We start from the raw sequence: 17,771 nt of genomic DNA on the forward strand, positions 1-17,771 counted from the left end.
AATAGAGCTAGGAGTGGTAACACTACTTCCAAAGTACCTTTTTGTGCCTACAAATGAGAGACAAAACACGATGGTGGGACTTCCTTCTTAGTATCAAGACAGTCACAAGAGAGGATAATCTGTTTTTTTATAAAAGAAAAATTGAGAGCAAGTACCATCTATATAAATCTAAAAAACCATCTGACAGTATTATATGCCTAATGACTTTGAGTCAAAATCATGCAAGGTCAATACTGAAGAAGCACAATAGCTTTATCACTCTTAGTCAATTGCATTGATTATATAACAAAGTTTTATGATTCATAATGAAGATAGAAAGGAATATTGTTGTTTCCAGCAAGAATGGCAGCTACTATTATACAAAGAACATATATCTGGGTTTTGGAAAACGTTGACTGTGCAGCCTCTCCTCTTTAAAACATTAAAACTATTTAAGCCGTTACTTTGAATCTGTAAGCTAGAATTTTTCTTCTTGGATTCCTAATTGACCGTGCTACAGTATCCTAAGTGAATTAATAATTAAGTCACATAGCAAGTGCCATTATAGGTACAATTTTCATCTATGGAAAAGTACTATTTCTTTATTGTCTTGGTTTTTAATAGGAAAAAAAAAGGTGTGAGATAATTTTCTAGATTTATATTTCTCCTAAATTATATAACAAAAGCTGTGAGGTTTTTGAATAGCTGACATGCAATTTATTAGTTTAAATAATGTAAATCTTCCCCCAGTACTATGCAATACTACTCTTTTGCTGTACCAGAATACACATTACTGTAACCTGGGATGTTCTGCTTTCTGATGCCTATTCTTCAGTGCTGTGGCAATTCATCAAAACAGCACTGCTTACAAGAGCAACCACTGCAGAACCTTATTTGAAAGACACTTCACATTCATCAATGGGGCAGTTCCTGATTTCCTCTCTCCCGTGGCTATTAAAAAGTAACTTCACAGCAAAAACAAGTATTTAAATTATACAAAGTCAAGTCTGGGTGGGGTCCTGGGCAGCCTGATCAAGTGGTTGGCAACCCTGCCCAATGGAAGAGGGTTGGAGCTTGATGATCTTTAAATGTCCCTTCCAACCCAAACCATTCTATGACTCTAAGTCCCAGGGAAAAAGAGATAATTTAGTCTACAACATCTGAAGTGGAACTCTGAAGCAGTACCTGAAGAACCATCAGTTGCATAGTAAACTGAAATGATGACCCCAAAGAGGGATTTAAATGGAAGTAAATAGCATGGCAACCTGTCACTGGAACACCAGTCAACTTTATTTCCATAATCCTGGAAATGACATTGTATCTTTTCACTTAATTTATTAACTTATGTAACTCAGCATTAAATACGAAAACTACTGCTCAAAAGTCCTGCCAGCTTCTGAACGCCTGCTTTGCTTTCAGGAGAAACAGAAACATTTTGCAGCAATGCTTTCAGTACCTCCAGAGAGGCGTCCACTAGATGTCACTGCGAGCACAATGATAGCATTGGAGATGCCGAAATCGCCAGACTCAAGACTATAATTTAACAAAGCGACTAACCCCATTACCTTCTTTTTGCCTCTTCATATTGAAGACTTAGTCTGACCTTCTCTGCTAAATTGGATCTACTTCTTCCTCCAACCTATTGAAAAAAATATTAGCCTTATGACTGTGTAAAACTGTGAAATGAATCAACAATACAAAACAAATGCCCAGGCTGGAAAAATTCCTACTTAAAAAATGAAACCACACCCACCTTTGACCACACACCTGTTGCTATATTCATGGTTAGTGCTATACTCAGTGCTGTTTTATTCTCATACAGCTCATCTGCTTTTAATTACTGTACCACCATATTCCTGCAGAGTAAATCAGGTACATTTTCAAAGAGGTCTTGCATCCACCGAACCCCAAATTCTGATCCACTTCGAACCCCCCAGTGAACTCAAAATTCAAGGTTAAATAGGTGCAATTCCAGGCAAGACTTTAAAAAGAAAAAAAAAAAACCCAAACCTGCTACAGTCCATAGTCAAGCTTAGCCCTCTGTTTGGAAAACTACTAACTCTTGCTTCTAAATTCACCCCAAAGAAGGATAAAGAAGGTGTCAAAACTAAGCATGGCTTTCTGTCACTGTAAATATACTGTCAGAGAAATTACTAATGAATCACTGAAGAGACAGCTCCCGTATGTTTTTTCAGCTGTGGAAATTAAACTGCACAGTTAAATTTTGAGATCTTGTTTCTGAAAATAAAAAGCATTTTCAGATCAAAGTAAGTCTGTAAGGTACAACATCCACTTAGATGGATACAAAAAATACTATTTACTTACATTGTTCTTCACTGTACTGGAACTACTCGATTAAATCAGACGGGCATAAATGCTTCATGCCAAATATGAAAACTTCATCTGAATTCTGATTTAAATTTGAAGTGGAAAATCAGATGACTGATTCTAAGTAATTTTCTCTTAAATGTGCAGATACGTAACACCTATCAGCAACAGTAAACAGCTATTTGTAACAGCCAGTTCCATTAACCACAGCATTCTGATTCAATTTCTCTTTACATTTGACAAAATGAAAAAGCTCACCTCACCAGAAATGTCAGTCTGAGACCCTGTATCCAGAGTTTGTCTAGAAAAACACAGCTGGGAATTTACAGAGCTGGAAGTCAGGTCTGGTTCCGATGTCCCAATATTCTGGTTGAGACTGAATTTCTCTCTCAGCTTTGCAAGACTCTGTCCAGGAAACAGAGAACAAGATGATGTTAAACTGACTTAGTACTTTTGTACAAGTTCTCTAGGGAAGCTGCTTTAGCAAGGGGTTGGACTAGATGATTTCAAGAGGTCCCCCTATCATTCTGTGAATCTGTGATACTTTACAGTGTTTATACTGGTTTCTATTCAGAAGATGTTTATCTAAAAAACTCCAGTATAATTTTTTTTTCCTCTCACATTAGACAAACTGTCCTTTTAACCAAGCCCTTCGAAGGTGACACTGAGTATAATCATGTCATTCTGGTTCTTGTTGCCTCTCTTGGTCTTGCTCCCTTTTATAAACCAATCAAATATTTGGTTGATGCAATAAATAGATGAACAAATCCATGCAAAACTTATGCCAATCCTAGAAAGTACCTCCATACCTTCATTAAATCTTGTTTTTCTCTCTCCCCTGAACTTATTGCCTTTCTGATGGATTTCAGTTCACTTAGGATGGCTTTTGCCTCACATAGTTCATACCCGCTCTGGCCTCCAGACATTTTTTGGTCAATTCTGTGGAAAAAAGAGCATATTAGTACTACATACTGCAAATAATGTTAACCTCTCTGCTGTTCTGTTTCAGACAAGCATAGTTAGAGAACAAAAGGGAAGGAGCAACTGATGGTATTTCCTTTACTTTCTGTTTGGCAAAAACATCAAGCTATCACATACACACACAGTGGATGAGTTTCATTTTTCCTGACATCAGGAAATTTAAAGAAAAAAAAAAAGCATGTTGGCATTAAAACCATTGATTCAGTCTTAAAGATGTGGGCCACAGAGCACTACCTGAAGTAATACTCCTACGTGTGCTACCAGGAGTAAAACATATTGCTCTCAACACAATCAAAAATCCTACTCACACTCTAACCCTCTCCAATGCAGAAGCAACTTTGGGGAACAGCTTTTATACTACTAGCTATTTGCACAACTTAAGAAGCAGAATGCATTACAGGCAGTATTCCTCTACCCAGACCCAGAACGTGAGATCCAGACAAGCAAGCTTATAGGTACTGATTGTTCTTGCAGAGAAGACACGTAGCAAAATTCCTCTCTCAGCTTCCATCTCTTTTACCCTAATCCTAAGCACTAACCACCTAGCTGCTGCGCTCACCCAGTCACCAGGCTCTCTCTACTCACTAACTCTATGGATAATAAATATCATATGTCACACACTGAACTACTGGAGTATCAATAATTTTTTTTTAAATAATAACTTACAAATAAAGTTAGAGACAAATCCTTTTTTCATTTCGGTCTTCACGTATTGGCTTCAGAAAATCGAGTTTGTAAAACCACACGGTGGAGAAATGCCTTAACTGAATATTTTGTAGCACCATACAAATGACTGCAGCTGTGTTTCACAAAATTAAAAACAACAGGCATCTTCACCAAAGTCAAGCATCTACTAGAGAACACATTCCTTTATCGTAACATTGGTTTTCTGTTTTTATCATCACCCATCATCCTACAAGACCTTGTGAGCAAGGATTGAGCAATTGAGCATGAACATAAAACACCTGTAACAAGGTATTCTAGTTTTCTTCTAATTACAGAAATATATCAAGATTGTAAAGGAGTCAGTAAAGATGTGAGAGCATCTTTTTTTCTCTCTTTCTCCACATTACAGTTTTTCTGCAAAACAGAACCAAATTTGTGTAAAAAAAAACCATGACTGTGCACTCAGATTCCTACTCAGGGATGTATTTGTTTCGACTTGAAAGTTCGCCAAACTCTTTCATAAGTATGCACACACCCACTCTCCGACAGCACTCAATTTCTGGTAACCTACACCAAGTTGCCAAGGTCAGACAGATACAGGATATGCCAACAATTGCAGTCATGAATGAACACTTGGGTAATAAAATATACCACATGCTGCCTAGTAACACGCCGTGCCATATTCCAATTGCAACTGCTTTATTCCATATATAATTAAGATGGACAAGAAGGATCTCTGACATATATGATATTTCTCCTCCCTGTTTTAAATTAATGGGATTAATACTGTTCAAAAGCGGCTGACTGGATTTTTTAAAACAAACGCCCATTGTATTTCTGTGGAATGCTGTTGACAGTTTCTGAAACATGCTTTGGATTCCTATCAAAATGGCCTGTGAGCAAGCTGCTTTAAAACAATACCTCATTGTTGAATTAATATAATCAAACCGGCATGATTGGCTAACCTTTAATCTTGGGACAGCAGCGTGAGTTTTTATTACCTTCAGCTTTAGAATCAATATGTCTTTCTCTTCTAAACTTTGCTTTGAAATCCAATTCATGTTTAAATAAATTCAATCAGCTATCTTTTTCTCTCCTCACTCCACTCTAGTCTTTATTTATCTAAATAACAAAAAGAAAAAATCTCTCATGTCTGTTTTAGTCCAAATGAAAGAAGACAGTGACTTCACTGGCATCCTCCTGAGGGCGTTCCCAATCTACTTCACGTTCTCATATTGAAAATAATAATAATTTAAAAGATTTGCTCCATTTGGACAAATCTGTAACTATGATATAACATTTTCATTTATCATTTTCCTAGACCAGAATTTCTTTCTCCCCGTTAAAAATAGAATAAAATAGAATAGACCAGTTTTATACAGTGCGATTACTATTTTAGGGCCCAACTAAGTCAGGAGAGACTGCTCAGACAGAAAATGAATAAATACATAAATACATGGGTTTCTAGTAGTCCACCTGGTTGGATACCCAGAACACTCCCTCAGCTCATCCCTTTGTAGCCCAGGCATCTCAGCAGCTGGGACAAAGCAATTCAGGTCTCCAGCCCTCAAACTGGGACTCATTTGAATCCCAGCACAGTTGTGCCACCATTTATACCTCTGAAATCAGTATCCTCCTCTTTCTCTTTGAGTTCAGATGTGGAGAGGGAAGAAAGACTGACCTAATTACTTCCTTCAGTTTTTGGGGTGTTTTTTCTGTTGTTTGTTTTGTTAAATGGGACATTGCAAAGCAGCTAAATTCTTCCTAGGAACCCTTAACCACCGACTTTCCTTCTGCCTCTTTGCAGCCAAGCTCTTTCGTGAAAAAGAGAAGGGGGAACAGATTTCTCATGTTAACACTTGCATAATAGGTTTGCTATTTCTACAGATTTCCTGATCCTTAACTGCAACAAAAAGAGTTGTAGATTCTCACTTTTCCCATAATAATCTCACATAAGATGAAGTCAATTCTGCAACCAAAAAAAAAAAGTTCATACAACCAAATTAAATCAACTTCAACTACTTTTTATTACTCACTGTTGCAGTGTTTCAAAGCCCTGTTCCTTGTACAGCAGCTCCTGCTTCATCTGAGAGAGTTCCCTCTTCAACTTCTTGACCTTGTGTTAAATCAAAGCAAGACTTAGAAAATTTTTCTTGTTAAACGGCATAACACATGGCTTTGAACAATTAGCATACTCTCTACTTCAGATGAGGAAAATAAAGGAAGAGTAAATTGCTCTACTGACACACATTAAAAACAAAAAGATCTGTTCTCTTCTTTACGTCTGTGGGCAACATGCTTTAGTATTAAAGGGACACAAGCAGATTAAATCACATTCCTTATTTGTATTGATACCGCACTGTGGTATTAAACCTGAGAGAACTTAAGCAAGCAATTTACTTCTCCTTGTTAAGCATGCATTCCAACTGTTGTACAGGGAGGGACATTCCAGCTTTTAAGCTCACTGTATTTTCACATTTTCATTCCAGGAAGCTCTTAAGTCATTTACACTGTAAAAATGAAGTGCAGACTCTGCTTTTTTCTATGAATTATCTTTTCTTATAAAGCTTTTCAGGCATTGACCCCAAAATATGTAATTCACATTCATGTAACTCTAAGACAACAATAACTAAACACGTTTGGATCACAAATATATGCTTCTACTTAATAGAACTGTCTTTGGGAAAGCCTTTCCTACTTTCCCTAAATTTGCATGCTCAAGTGCTTTATAACATTAACAATGATATTCAATATAAAATACTTATGAATTAAGATGAAATTAAATGGAGGGTTGGTGGTTTGTTTGCTGTAGTAGTTTTTAATGTGAGAATTTCCAAACATACTAAAAGTTTCTGGACAAAAGTAGCAGTGTACTTCTAACAGAAACTAAAACACGTCCTCAGCACAAACAGAAAAAGAAAAGCATACATTAAATGTGGAGTCCCAAATGCTGGTCCCAAATACACCAACATCGGCCTGATTTGCTCTCTACATAATAGCCAGATTTTGGTTTTTTTCTGACTTTCCAGTCAGCAAGGTGAAGAAAGGAAAAGCCTGCAAGAAGTCTCCTGCTCTCACTACCACAGGGAAACGCTTGATGTTTTTGTATGGGTCTTCAGACACTCAACTCCATTTTGAAAAACTGAGTATATTAAAATAAAGAATTTTGACCGCTTCAATTGAAAATGATTTCAAAATTATGGTTCCAAGATATTTTGCAGCCTCTTCTTCTCAGGTTGCCTACTTTGTGCTATTATTTAAACCAAAAAGTGCGATACCCAACGTGCCAGGAAACTGAAAGTAGGAAGGAGCAGCAGCTGCCGGAACTTACCAAGAGACTTAAATTTTTCATATGTGTTTCTAGATATAGATTTGTGAATTATACTTAGGCATTCAAGTTTTTAACTTCTGGCTAATTACTTTTCTTTAACAGAAACAAAATGCTGCTTGCAAGCTCCGTTTTCTCCAAAGCAAATCTGTTAACTAGATAATTAGGGTTAGGTTCAGGCTTTTAGAAACTACAATCACTGGCTGCTTTACTTGACAGGAAACTGTTTTTATTTTGACTATACAGATTATTTAGCATGATAAATTGGCAACATCCCTAACTACACATTCAGTTCTCCTGAACTACTTTTTCCCTGACCGGCGAGACACTTGCCTACAGTTAAGAAATACAGAGAACTAAATGAGAATTTTTCAACTCCAAGAATAATCTCTCTCAAGTGTTCCAAGCAAGGTTATAGAAAACAAACAGATATCCCTAGTGGGTTTCAGGTTAAGCAACATGTGAAATATGAAAAAGCTGCAACTTTGCCGAGAAATGAAGAATGGCTACACTTTTCTTAATCTGAAATGTGAATTTATTGTAATTGCAGATGGCATACTCGCTTTCAACTTTGAGGGCTGGATCTCTCAGAAGCCCTTACATTTTCTTCAAGATCATCTTCTGAGCGTCCTTTGCTGTAATTCATCATCACTTTATTATCAGGAAATGTGAGTTAGGTATGTTACCAGAGAAGGATGTGACATACATGATAATAGAGACTCTGTGTTTACTGCACTGTAGGTCGCATTAAACTATCCTTGCATTTCTTTCTTTCTCCTTCAAAACTTTTGTAATCTCACTTTTCACAACCCTTCACTTTTACTATCCTTCATCTCCTTCCTACTGCTTCTGCACATCTTCTTAAGCCACCTGGCAGGCCTCTTGCTTCCTTCTTCTATCTTCAGGCATGCTTCTGTGCTAGCCCCTTCTATCCCCAGTACTTGAGCACTAATAGAACATCAGAAAAAAAGCTCCTGTTATCTCGTAAAGGGTCATCCCCTACTTGTTGAGTATGCATAAAATAGACTTGGATCACATATCAAATTTTTGCCCCTGCTTATTTCATTCAACAGCTGTCATATGCCTGCCATATATTCTCCATGACATATAGTGCAGTATGCAAGTCATGTATCCAAAAGGTTCCATACGTATATATTAAGCACAGCTAACAAGGAAAAGGCCAAAGGCTAGTTTAGAACTTCCTCGAATGCTAAGTTTTCCCCTCCTGGCCACCATTAACCTGATGATGCCAGTAAACCTGAGCGAGTGTGTGTGACAGAGAGAAACAGGTTTAGTACAATCTGACCTAATAGTTCACTAATCAATGTGCAAATTCTAACTAGTTGGCTAGCAGCTTGCTAATGGCTAACTTTGTTTCCCATTAAGTCCAGGCATGCATATACTGCAGAATGCCACAAGGCTGAATATTAGCAAAGCATCCTCAAATATTCAAATAAGGGTAAACTATGATATAATACAGTCATACCTCTCTTGCCATCTTCCTCGAAAACCACTTTCCAGCCCTAGCATCACAGGGCTCCACTTTTTCTTATCTCAATGACTCTCAAATCCAGTGGGTTTGGATGACAACACACTTCATGCTGATACAGATATTCTTGGACTGCACCCTTCTAAACTCTGCAGACAAGATTCAGGTCACCTATTTTAGGTACATATGCAACTTGGACTTTGCAATGCCAATAAATTAGGCATTGAGAACCAGCAGTACGTTAGGCTCCTTGACTCCAAGAAGCAATGAAGAGAAAAAAATTCCAGAAACTGACCGGCGGTGATTAGCACATTTGCCTCTCCCCTGAGCAAACGGACAATTTGTAGATCTGTAGCTAAGAGGTAGTTCAGTATTGATGCATTCCGAGCTGGGAGCTGATTAGATTTAAGTAATAGGAATAAACAAGCACGGGACCGCATTTGAATGTTCTCCTCTGGCTCTCAGGAGACTATATTTACATTTGGTCACGTGCTTTGTTCTTCAACAATACCTTTAATTTCCCAAATATACCAGTGATACCCATGCCAATGGGAAACCATCTTTTACTGCTGCACTGACTTTAGATAGAAGCTCTTGCCTTGTGTTTCCACTCTCGTTCCCAGCCAGGGTCCTTATTGCAGTGGATTCTCCTCTTAAGCTTCCAAAATTTTCGCTGCAAAATAGGTTTTCTTACTAATGATTTTCCCTTCTACTAAAAAAATAAGGAGCTATAGACTGAGATTTCTGAGAAAGAACAGGCTGCACAAGCAGTAGGGAGAGCAACATATGGACTACAGCTTTACAGTGTATTCAATTTCTGATTTATACTGTTTTAAAATTGTATTGAGCTATTCCACAATTCCTTCTAAACAATAATATTTAGACTCCTAGCTGTTACACTAAAGCAAAGAAGGATGATATTGTGAGGCTTCTGAGCGCTGCACTGTGCAGAAGCCAGGAGGGGGCAATGGAAGAGCTGAGTAACTGACATCCCTCTGCTCACAGCATCTGTATCCCTGCGCCATTCAACGACTATGCACAGAGGTTGTGTCCTTTTAACATGCATGGTTTGAGCTGATTTTTTTCATTACAAACTGTAGAAAGTTCCAGTTATCCATTGAGTACGTATGAACACATGCCACAGCTTAAATAAATGAATTGCCTAGGTAGATTTCAAATGTCTTCCACACTGTTTCCTCCTTATTCAAGATGAATTCACTAGAGACTAATCTGAGAATCAGAGTTCTTTATGTGGAGTCTGTTAGTGACCATACTGGAAGAAGTTGATCAATTGAAGATTTTTGCTTGTTAGCAATTTCAGAAAATTACTAAAAACTTTTAATCTTCATCTGAATGTTTCTTTTTTGACAATTTTTCACACTATCACTAGAAAGTGCTTTTTAAACCAACAGAAATTTGTAAGGCAATTGGTGCAGCTAACAGCACATTTCTAAAGATTGTGTACAGACAACTAGATGCATCTCATTATGGCCCACTACCTTTTTATTTTCACCTAATTATTTTTACTTCCTCCTTATAATCATAAAAGTAAAAATAAAAAGTAAAAGATTTATTTAAATCCACATCTTATTAGACTATCTGTCAAAGTTTTACCAAAGCGCATTCTCTGGAATTAGATGAGACAGCTTTAAAAATTCATTTAAAAATTCATTACAAGCTCTTGAATGGTATTTAATGAGAACATTAGAAGGTTTCAGTACCAGGGTCCAACATACTTCTGCTAGTTCAACCTTTGCATTCTATAGTCAGAAACCTTGCAAACAGAGTACAAATGAATACGAATTAAGAACTCTCACCCTTAATCTTGTAGTGGAGATTTCAGCCTTCAGAATGTCAGGGTCATACTTAGTGCTTGATGAAGAGCCTGAGAATACTTCAAAAATAATAATAATAAAAAACAATAGGACCAGTATTCAGGTATTTAAATATTTTTGTATCACTCATCAGCCTCTTCATTGACATATCCACATTGATGTAAAGCTACAAAGTACAGAAAAACTGTAATACTTTACAAATCTACATCCTTTTACAGAGTAGTCAGCATTGCAGCTTAGCAATAATTAATGGGTATGATCTCACCTTGAGCACTATGTGCAGTTTTTGATGGCACATCATAGGCAGAACATAAAGCTATCAGAGAGCTCCAAAGGAGGGCTACAAAGGAGGTTAAGAGACTGGAAGGCATCTGCCTCTAAGAAAGAGGTGTGGCTAACAAAACAAATAGAGGCCTCTGAAAGCTCTTCACCATGCCAGTCCCTTGACCAATACTGTAGGATGCATCTCTACTTCACCTCTAATTGCACATTCATAGTGTAAAATTATTGCACAAAGCAGCAGCAAACTCCTTTTTTGGTCCACTGCAGGTACCCGTCAGCACAGTGGGGTCATTTCAGTGTGCAGCCATCAAGTGCAGGAGATCCTATTTACTTTGAACCTAGATTTGGTAGACTTTTGTTCTGACATACTGTGTGACAAAACAGAGTTCAGAGCAGACTGCTCTAAACCATGGCTCAAAGCAGTTCAATTGTATCAGACGGAAGAGAGTTCTTTCCAACAGAATATCTTTATATTAAAAAAAAAAAAATAGGATGCTATCTCTAAAAAAGCCAGAGTACAAGATGTTCATAGCAAACCTTGAAAACCCATCCTAAAGCGAAACAGGATCCCCTGCAGGGCACAGATCAAAGAGGTTACATTGTATTTTCTACTGTACTTACAGCTTGTACGAGAGCTTGATTTTTCTTTGTAGGCATCATTCAACCGTACATACTCATCCAGTGCAAGTGCTAGCCTCTGTTCTTTCACCTGGTACAGTTCCTTCTGAGTACTGAGAGCATCCTGGGCTACCATAAGATAATCTTTCAGCATCCTCTCTTGTTCTTGCCTCCATTGTTTCCTGGGATCTTCTATTTGTGTCGTTTCTTTATAGGAGGAAAAAGGAAGAATTGAAAGGTATTTCTGCTGAAGTCTGTCCACAGCTAAATTGTTACTTTGCTTGGAATCCATGGTTTTAGAAGTCTGAGCCATAGCTTGACTTTGGTTATTAAGCAGGTGCTTAGTTTTATCGGGGCTTTTCTGTGCCACAACAGTGTGTGAGGGAAACAGTATTTAAGTGGTCACTTGGCAAAAACAGAATTGAAGTACAGTATCTCACACTGTATGCACTTCATTCCTACACTCCCAACACTGAGTTAAAAATACCCTAAAACTTTTCACCCATAGTTTTGGCATACCAGTTGTTGGAAATAATAGGATCAATAAAAAGTCTCAGAATGACATCTTAAAATCAAATGCATTTCTGAAGGAAAAAAAATGAAATGTAATCTCAGCTATTACATTTTTTCAAAATACTCTCCCCCACTTCATTAATTTTTACAGCCATATGTTACTCATGTTTTATCGTGGTTATCTCTCTCCTCTTCCTCTACAAAAACTGTCTTTACATTTATCTTTTCCACTGTAACTGAACCAACAGAACATTAACTCTTCAGATCGTCTCTTCTACCTCTACCCCTATCACCATTAGGCATCCGATCGAAGATATAACACAGTTATATTTACAGTCAATGGCAGGAGAGGGGTATCCTCGAACAGCATGTCATCCCAGTTCAGACAGGTGCCTAAGATATACACGACCAATTGCCTCTCTGAAGAATCTCCTCCTTCCCACTGAATACCCAGCTAATACAACCATGTAGGTGGGAACAGATTTTTAAGTCAACCACGTTACCTCAGGTAGCCCCAGAGAAAAAAGGATTTGCATAAAACGCACGGAGAAAAGCATCAGATATATTTTAGTGGTATATATTATAGAAGGCATGTGATAAGAAATAGGGCTGAATGTTCAGTCTTATCATCATTATATCCTGACTTTGTAAAGCACATTTTGAAGCTGTACAATGAGTATTTTTCCTTTAAAGGTGTATCAAATAGAAAAAGTGGGTGTTCTTGTGAGATGTAGCCATGGAAAGCTTGAAACTTAACTGTCAGCTGTGAATGACATGGCATTTCCTTTGTAAGTTATGTACTACAAATCTACATAGATCTACTCAGAGAAAAATATCCAGGACTAGGGCTGTTAAGCACCAAGTGTTTACTACAGATTTCTTTCTTTCTTTCTTTTTTTTTTTTTTTTTTTTTTTGTAAAAAAAGCAGGAGAAAAGGCCATTCTCTGTCTTAAGTTTTCTGCCACTTTAATTCTCTGACTTGGTTCACTGTGAGAACTAATGCAGGGGGAAAAAAAGCAGAAACGCGTAGCTGAAGACATGGGGGGAAAAGAACCAACCTGATTCCTCTAACCTGTATCTGAACTGCACTCTTGGGGAGAAGGCACTCTCTCTCTCAACTACATATCTGAAAACAGATTTTCTGAGTGCAAAAGCTGATAAGAACAGGTACTGCTTAATAACAATTTCCCACAATGACTAACTACTAGTTTTTCAAAAGCTCTTCTTGGTGCTAATATCACATAAACCAAAGTCGTGGATATAAAAAGAAGCTTCCCACAAAACTAAGTCTGTAAAATCCTGAACTGGCAGCGTAACGTAACTACTGAGCTTTGACAAATACACAAAGAGTACCCCCTGTGCCGAGGGAGTACTGTTTCCACCACTTACAAACATGTCAAGCTTCTTTATTTCTCCTTGGGAAGGTATTCCTTAGATGTACACAGCGGAAGCATGCGGACTATAAATCATATAAAGCCAAGTGTGGTGCATAAAAGATTAAAGTAGAGAAGCTTTATATACAGTTGTTTTTTCGATAACCCCAACAAGAACCTTCTCAAAAAAAAAATAACTATAGCTACAGAAACACCCACACACCCCTGTTATAGCCACCTGCTCTTTTCCACAGGGATATCAGGAACACAAAGAAGCAAATCAATACCTTTTCTCTCCTGAACAGCCAACACGTGTCCCTATCTGTGGCCACTTACTGCCATTGTGCTTTAACACACCTCCGCATTCAAAGTTATTTACACAAGATAAGAAGTGCCAGCTTCCAGAGGTGTCTTTTTTTGTGAGGCAGGAAGCAGGATTCTCATGGGTCAGTGATCAAATAGGATAAACGCAGTTACGTTGGGTTTTTTTTTAGGAAGAATGTAACGATGTGATTGCATTTTAAGAGCGCAACCAGCAGCCACCAAATAACCGTACAAGATTGGAAGGTCTCATCTTCGAGCATGTTGTAGGTAATTGCCTGGTAGGTTTTAAGTGAGGATTGCTCAACATGCAGCCCAAAGACCAAATGTAGCCTGCAGAGTCCTAAAATGTGGCCCACAGATGCCCTGTCCTTGCAACTGCAAGAGAAGGACAAAGCTGATCAACAGCAGATGATTTTTTTATTGCTGGCAAATACAATCAAACATCTTCTTTTCAAAGCAGCACGTGTAAAACAACACTGTGATAATGTGACCTCACATCTTTTATTCAAGTAGTCAGAAACGAACTAAGGTGACCCCACATTTTAAAAAGCATCACTTCAGCAAACTGAGCTTTGGATAACTGTCCGTGTAGGTATCACATGATGTCTGTCCCAGAACTAACACCCCTGTCAACCTTCCCCAAGCAGGAGAGGTTCTCTCAACTATTTTTCTCAACTATTTTTCACTCAACTTTTTTTCACTCTATATTTTTCATCTCAAATATTGCAAAGTGGAAAACTCAAAAAATTAAATCACGTGTTTGGCAATTGTTAATATATATAAACATGTACCTGTGCACTGCACCAAATGCTCATCCGTTTGTCATTTCAAATCACCTGAATTTTAAACAGTGTTTTTAACACATAGATGGAGACAAAACTGTACCACAACAACAAGCAAATCTGTAGATGTACATGAAGATGTACATGTACACATAGAGTAGATACCAAACGTGCACAAAACAGATTGCTGGCTAAATAGATGCGGAGATGCTATTTCTTCTGGTCAGGAGAGAAGTAAACACTGATTATGAGCACAAGACAGAGCTCGATGGTTGTATCTGTTCTAGAAAATGCTAACAGGACTTCCATCAGCAGCAGCGGATAAGAGACAAACCACCCCCCCGGGCATGACCTCTCCAACACCTTCAGCATCACCAGATAGCTAAACACAAGAGTTTAGCTGTTCCTTTTGGCTGCTGTACCCTCTTTGGCATAAACCTTGATGTGAACAAAAGGCATATCCTTAAAATGGATCTTTAAACAACTAAGAGTAGTATGTCAAGATCTGTCAAAAGCACTGACTAGAGATTTATTAAAAACAAACAAACAAGCTTTACTGATAACAATCTCTGTTCAATCACAACATAAAATAATAAACTCTAGTAAAAGAACTCGCGCTGCAGGGATGGGAGGAAATTCACGTTACATGTTCTTAATTTGACATGGTTTTAGCATCATTTGGCAAAGCTACTTATGAAGCAAAATTACTCAATTCCATTAAGAGATCTTGATTTAAAACCAATTAATTTAACTTAAATAAATTACTGCAAGTACATAGTAAGAAACTTACAATCCATCCATTTCCTTCTGCTTTTAGTTCTGAAGCAGCAGAACAGCACACATAGCAGGATGGCACACTCCACCCAAGGACATTCCTGAGAACTGAAATTATCACAGCCTTGCAATGTAAAAGATCAAGCTGTGTTGGCTTTAATCATACTGCTACTAAAGAAATACAATCTTCCTGGCTAACTGCCAGCCAGGTTTGATGCACTTAGACTAAAGAATCTGGCCAAAACAACCATTCAAAGCCAAAATGTCAGGACTTACTTCACTGCCCTTGAAGCGAGTTCTAAGCAAAGGAATAAACAAAGCATTGCAAGGTATAACGTTACACATGCCCCACGTAATTATACATGGGATGTATATTATTCATAGGACATATGGGATGTGGAGGCATGTCAATTTTTTTTTTATTAGATAGTCAAGATGTTATGTTTCTCTCTGCTATCCAGACGACCTGCCAAATTTTTACAGTCTGCTTCAACAGAAGGAAACTATTACCTTATCAGCGGTAGATCGTATTTTTCTAAAACACATGGAATTAAAATCCCACTAGAAAATCCCACAGGGAAGGGAACAGCTCCCTGACGCCCTACTGCTAGACATAAGAGAATTGGACATTTTACTACAGGATTAACAATATGTGGAAGCAATAGTTTTTCCAGCATCTCCCCTTGCCAAATAAAATAATAGTGGCAATTGGCTCTAGAATGACCCATATGTAATCTGTCTTCAGGAAGGCAGGTTGCATTTATGCAACACAGTTAAGAGAGCAAGTACTCCGAAAGGGGGGGGCCCAACAAAAAAAAAAAATGCTGGAGATGTTAGATCACTGCTTGAGAAGAAAACATGCACAGCAGGCAGAGACAACATCGTGGTATTATGCTTTTCATCCAGATGACAAATCTCTCACCTGTTTAATCACATGCCCATATTATTCCAGTTTGTAAATGTAACAGGACCACTCTCTCAGAAGAGCAGGCCACAGCCTGGTATTCCAAAGGAAACTAGCTGACCTGGCTAGAAACAAGGAGCAGAGACGCAGGACCTGTATGGCTGCCAAGAGAGCCCCTTTTTGGGGCTGCAGGTTGCACCATGTTATCTCACCTGTTCCCCCCCAGCACTGCCCACACATAGGCTCTGGTGTTCACCCAGCCCTGTACAAAGCCTATTCATCACACTAGGTCCACCTAAATGCTCACTGGGCCAAAACCTAAAGATAAAAGTCGGTGTATAATTTCCTGGCAGGATGGGTGAATTGTGCCAGGTTACTGAAGGTCCAAGGAGCTAGTATAAAGGAAGGAAGGAGAATCCATCTGGAGAATGAAATGGAGGTCCTTTCTTTTGACAGCAGCAAGCCTATCAGAATGCCAATTACAGAACTGTTCATCCAACACAGCCCACCTGTAGGAAACGGCATGGGCCTCAAAAACTCAGACCCAGTAACCAACTACACGGCAGATTCCTCTATGCACGGTGGTTCTCCCAAAGCACAGTATCTGAAAGAAGCATATGAACTAAATCTGGGTTGGTGTTTGAATAGTCTCTGATACCTTTGTTGTGTTAACATTGCAGTTATTCCACAGAATTGGTTTGAAAAGGAGAGAATATCTGGAAAACAGCTCACAGTATGCTGAGGGCAAGTCCCTGGAGAACACAGCATTCAGGCCAAGTTGGGGGGAGCTGCAGTCAGAGACTGCACAAAAATGTCTCAAAATGGCACGAACAGAAACCCATCAACAACCCTTTGATTTATAGCATCAGGAGAGGAAAACTGGTATCTGATACCAACCATTGTGGGGTGATTCAACTTAGCTTAATGAAGGGTGGTGAAAGCAATTTTATAAACACCATTGCATAATCACTATGGATATGTTTATTCTACAAGTCTATCCTGCATTTCTTGATAAGCAAACTGGCTTTCAAATCTCCATCTTTTTGCCTGCCATCAGACAATAGTACAGGTAGGGAAAAAAACCCAATGTAAACATTATTTCATTATACTTCAGCTACAACAAATATTGCAGATAGCTGAGATGCAAACCTTAAAGAACAGTAAAGGAACAAAGGCAGTAGCAGTAGTTCAGGCAGAATAACAGCGTGTTCCTGGACTAGCACAAGGAATGCACTTCATTGTTTACATACCAGAGGCTTTCCGAATGATTTTTTTTTCTTATTCCTTTTTCTCTCTACTCCCTGCCTTTTAAAAATGCTTAGTATTCAACCTCAAACAATAAGAAAAGCAATTGGCACCCATAAATTTGAGGAGGAATTCACAAAGAAATATTACATTGTTTCAAAACGATGCATTTTTTCAATAGGTACATAAAAATAAAGAGTAGCATATTACAGAGAAGCAGTTTCAATAAGATTGTGCAGCCCAACAAGATGACATATAGAGTGCCTTTAAAATGATCTAAAACATTGCTGGATACTCAGAGAAAATCACATTTTACCACATAATAAGATGGAATATGGGCTCTAAGGAGA

General features: G+C 38.2%; 1 protein-coding gene across 2 annotated transcripts in view; it reads right to left on the reverse strand.

Annotated features, from left to right (window-relative positions):
* Positions 1-17,771, reverse strand: part of WWC2 (WW and C2 domain containing 2) — an 84,623-nt gene that overhangs the window by 32,862 nt on the left and 33,990 nt on the right. For both annotated transcript variants that reach the window (XM_065736535.1, XM_065736536.1), the window contains exons 3-8: positions 11,510-11,713; positions 10,589-10,665; positions 5,991-6,070; positions 3,117-3,246; positions 2,566-2,712; positions 1,545-1,618 (exon numbers count right to left, since the gene is read on the reverse strand). In XM_065736535.1, coding sequence (XP_065592607.1) covers positions 1,545-1,618; positions 2,566-2,712; positions 3,117-3,246; positions 5,991-6,070; positions 10,589-10,665; positions 11,510-11,713 — 712 coding nt within the window. The remainder of the gene's footprint in view (positions 1-1,544; positions 1,619-2,565; positions 2,713-3,116; positions 3,247-5,990; positions 6,071-10,588; positions 10,666-11,509; positions 11,714-17,771) is intronic.

This window comes from Cyrtonyx montezumae, unplaced genomic scaffold (assembly GCF_038088225.1).
Source record: "Cyrtonyx montezumae isolate F1298 unplaced genomic scaffold, pur_monq_1.0 scaffold_2, whole genome shotgun sequence".
Classification (NCBI taxonomy): domain Eukaryota; kingdom Metazoa; phylum Chordata; class Aves; order Galliformes; family Odontophoridae; genus Cyrtonyx; species Cyrtonyx montezumae.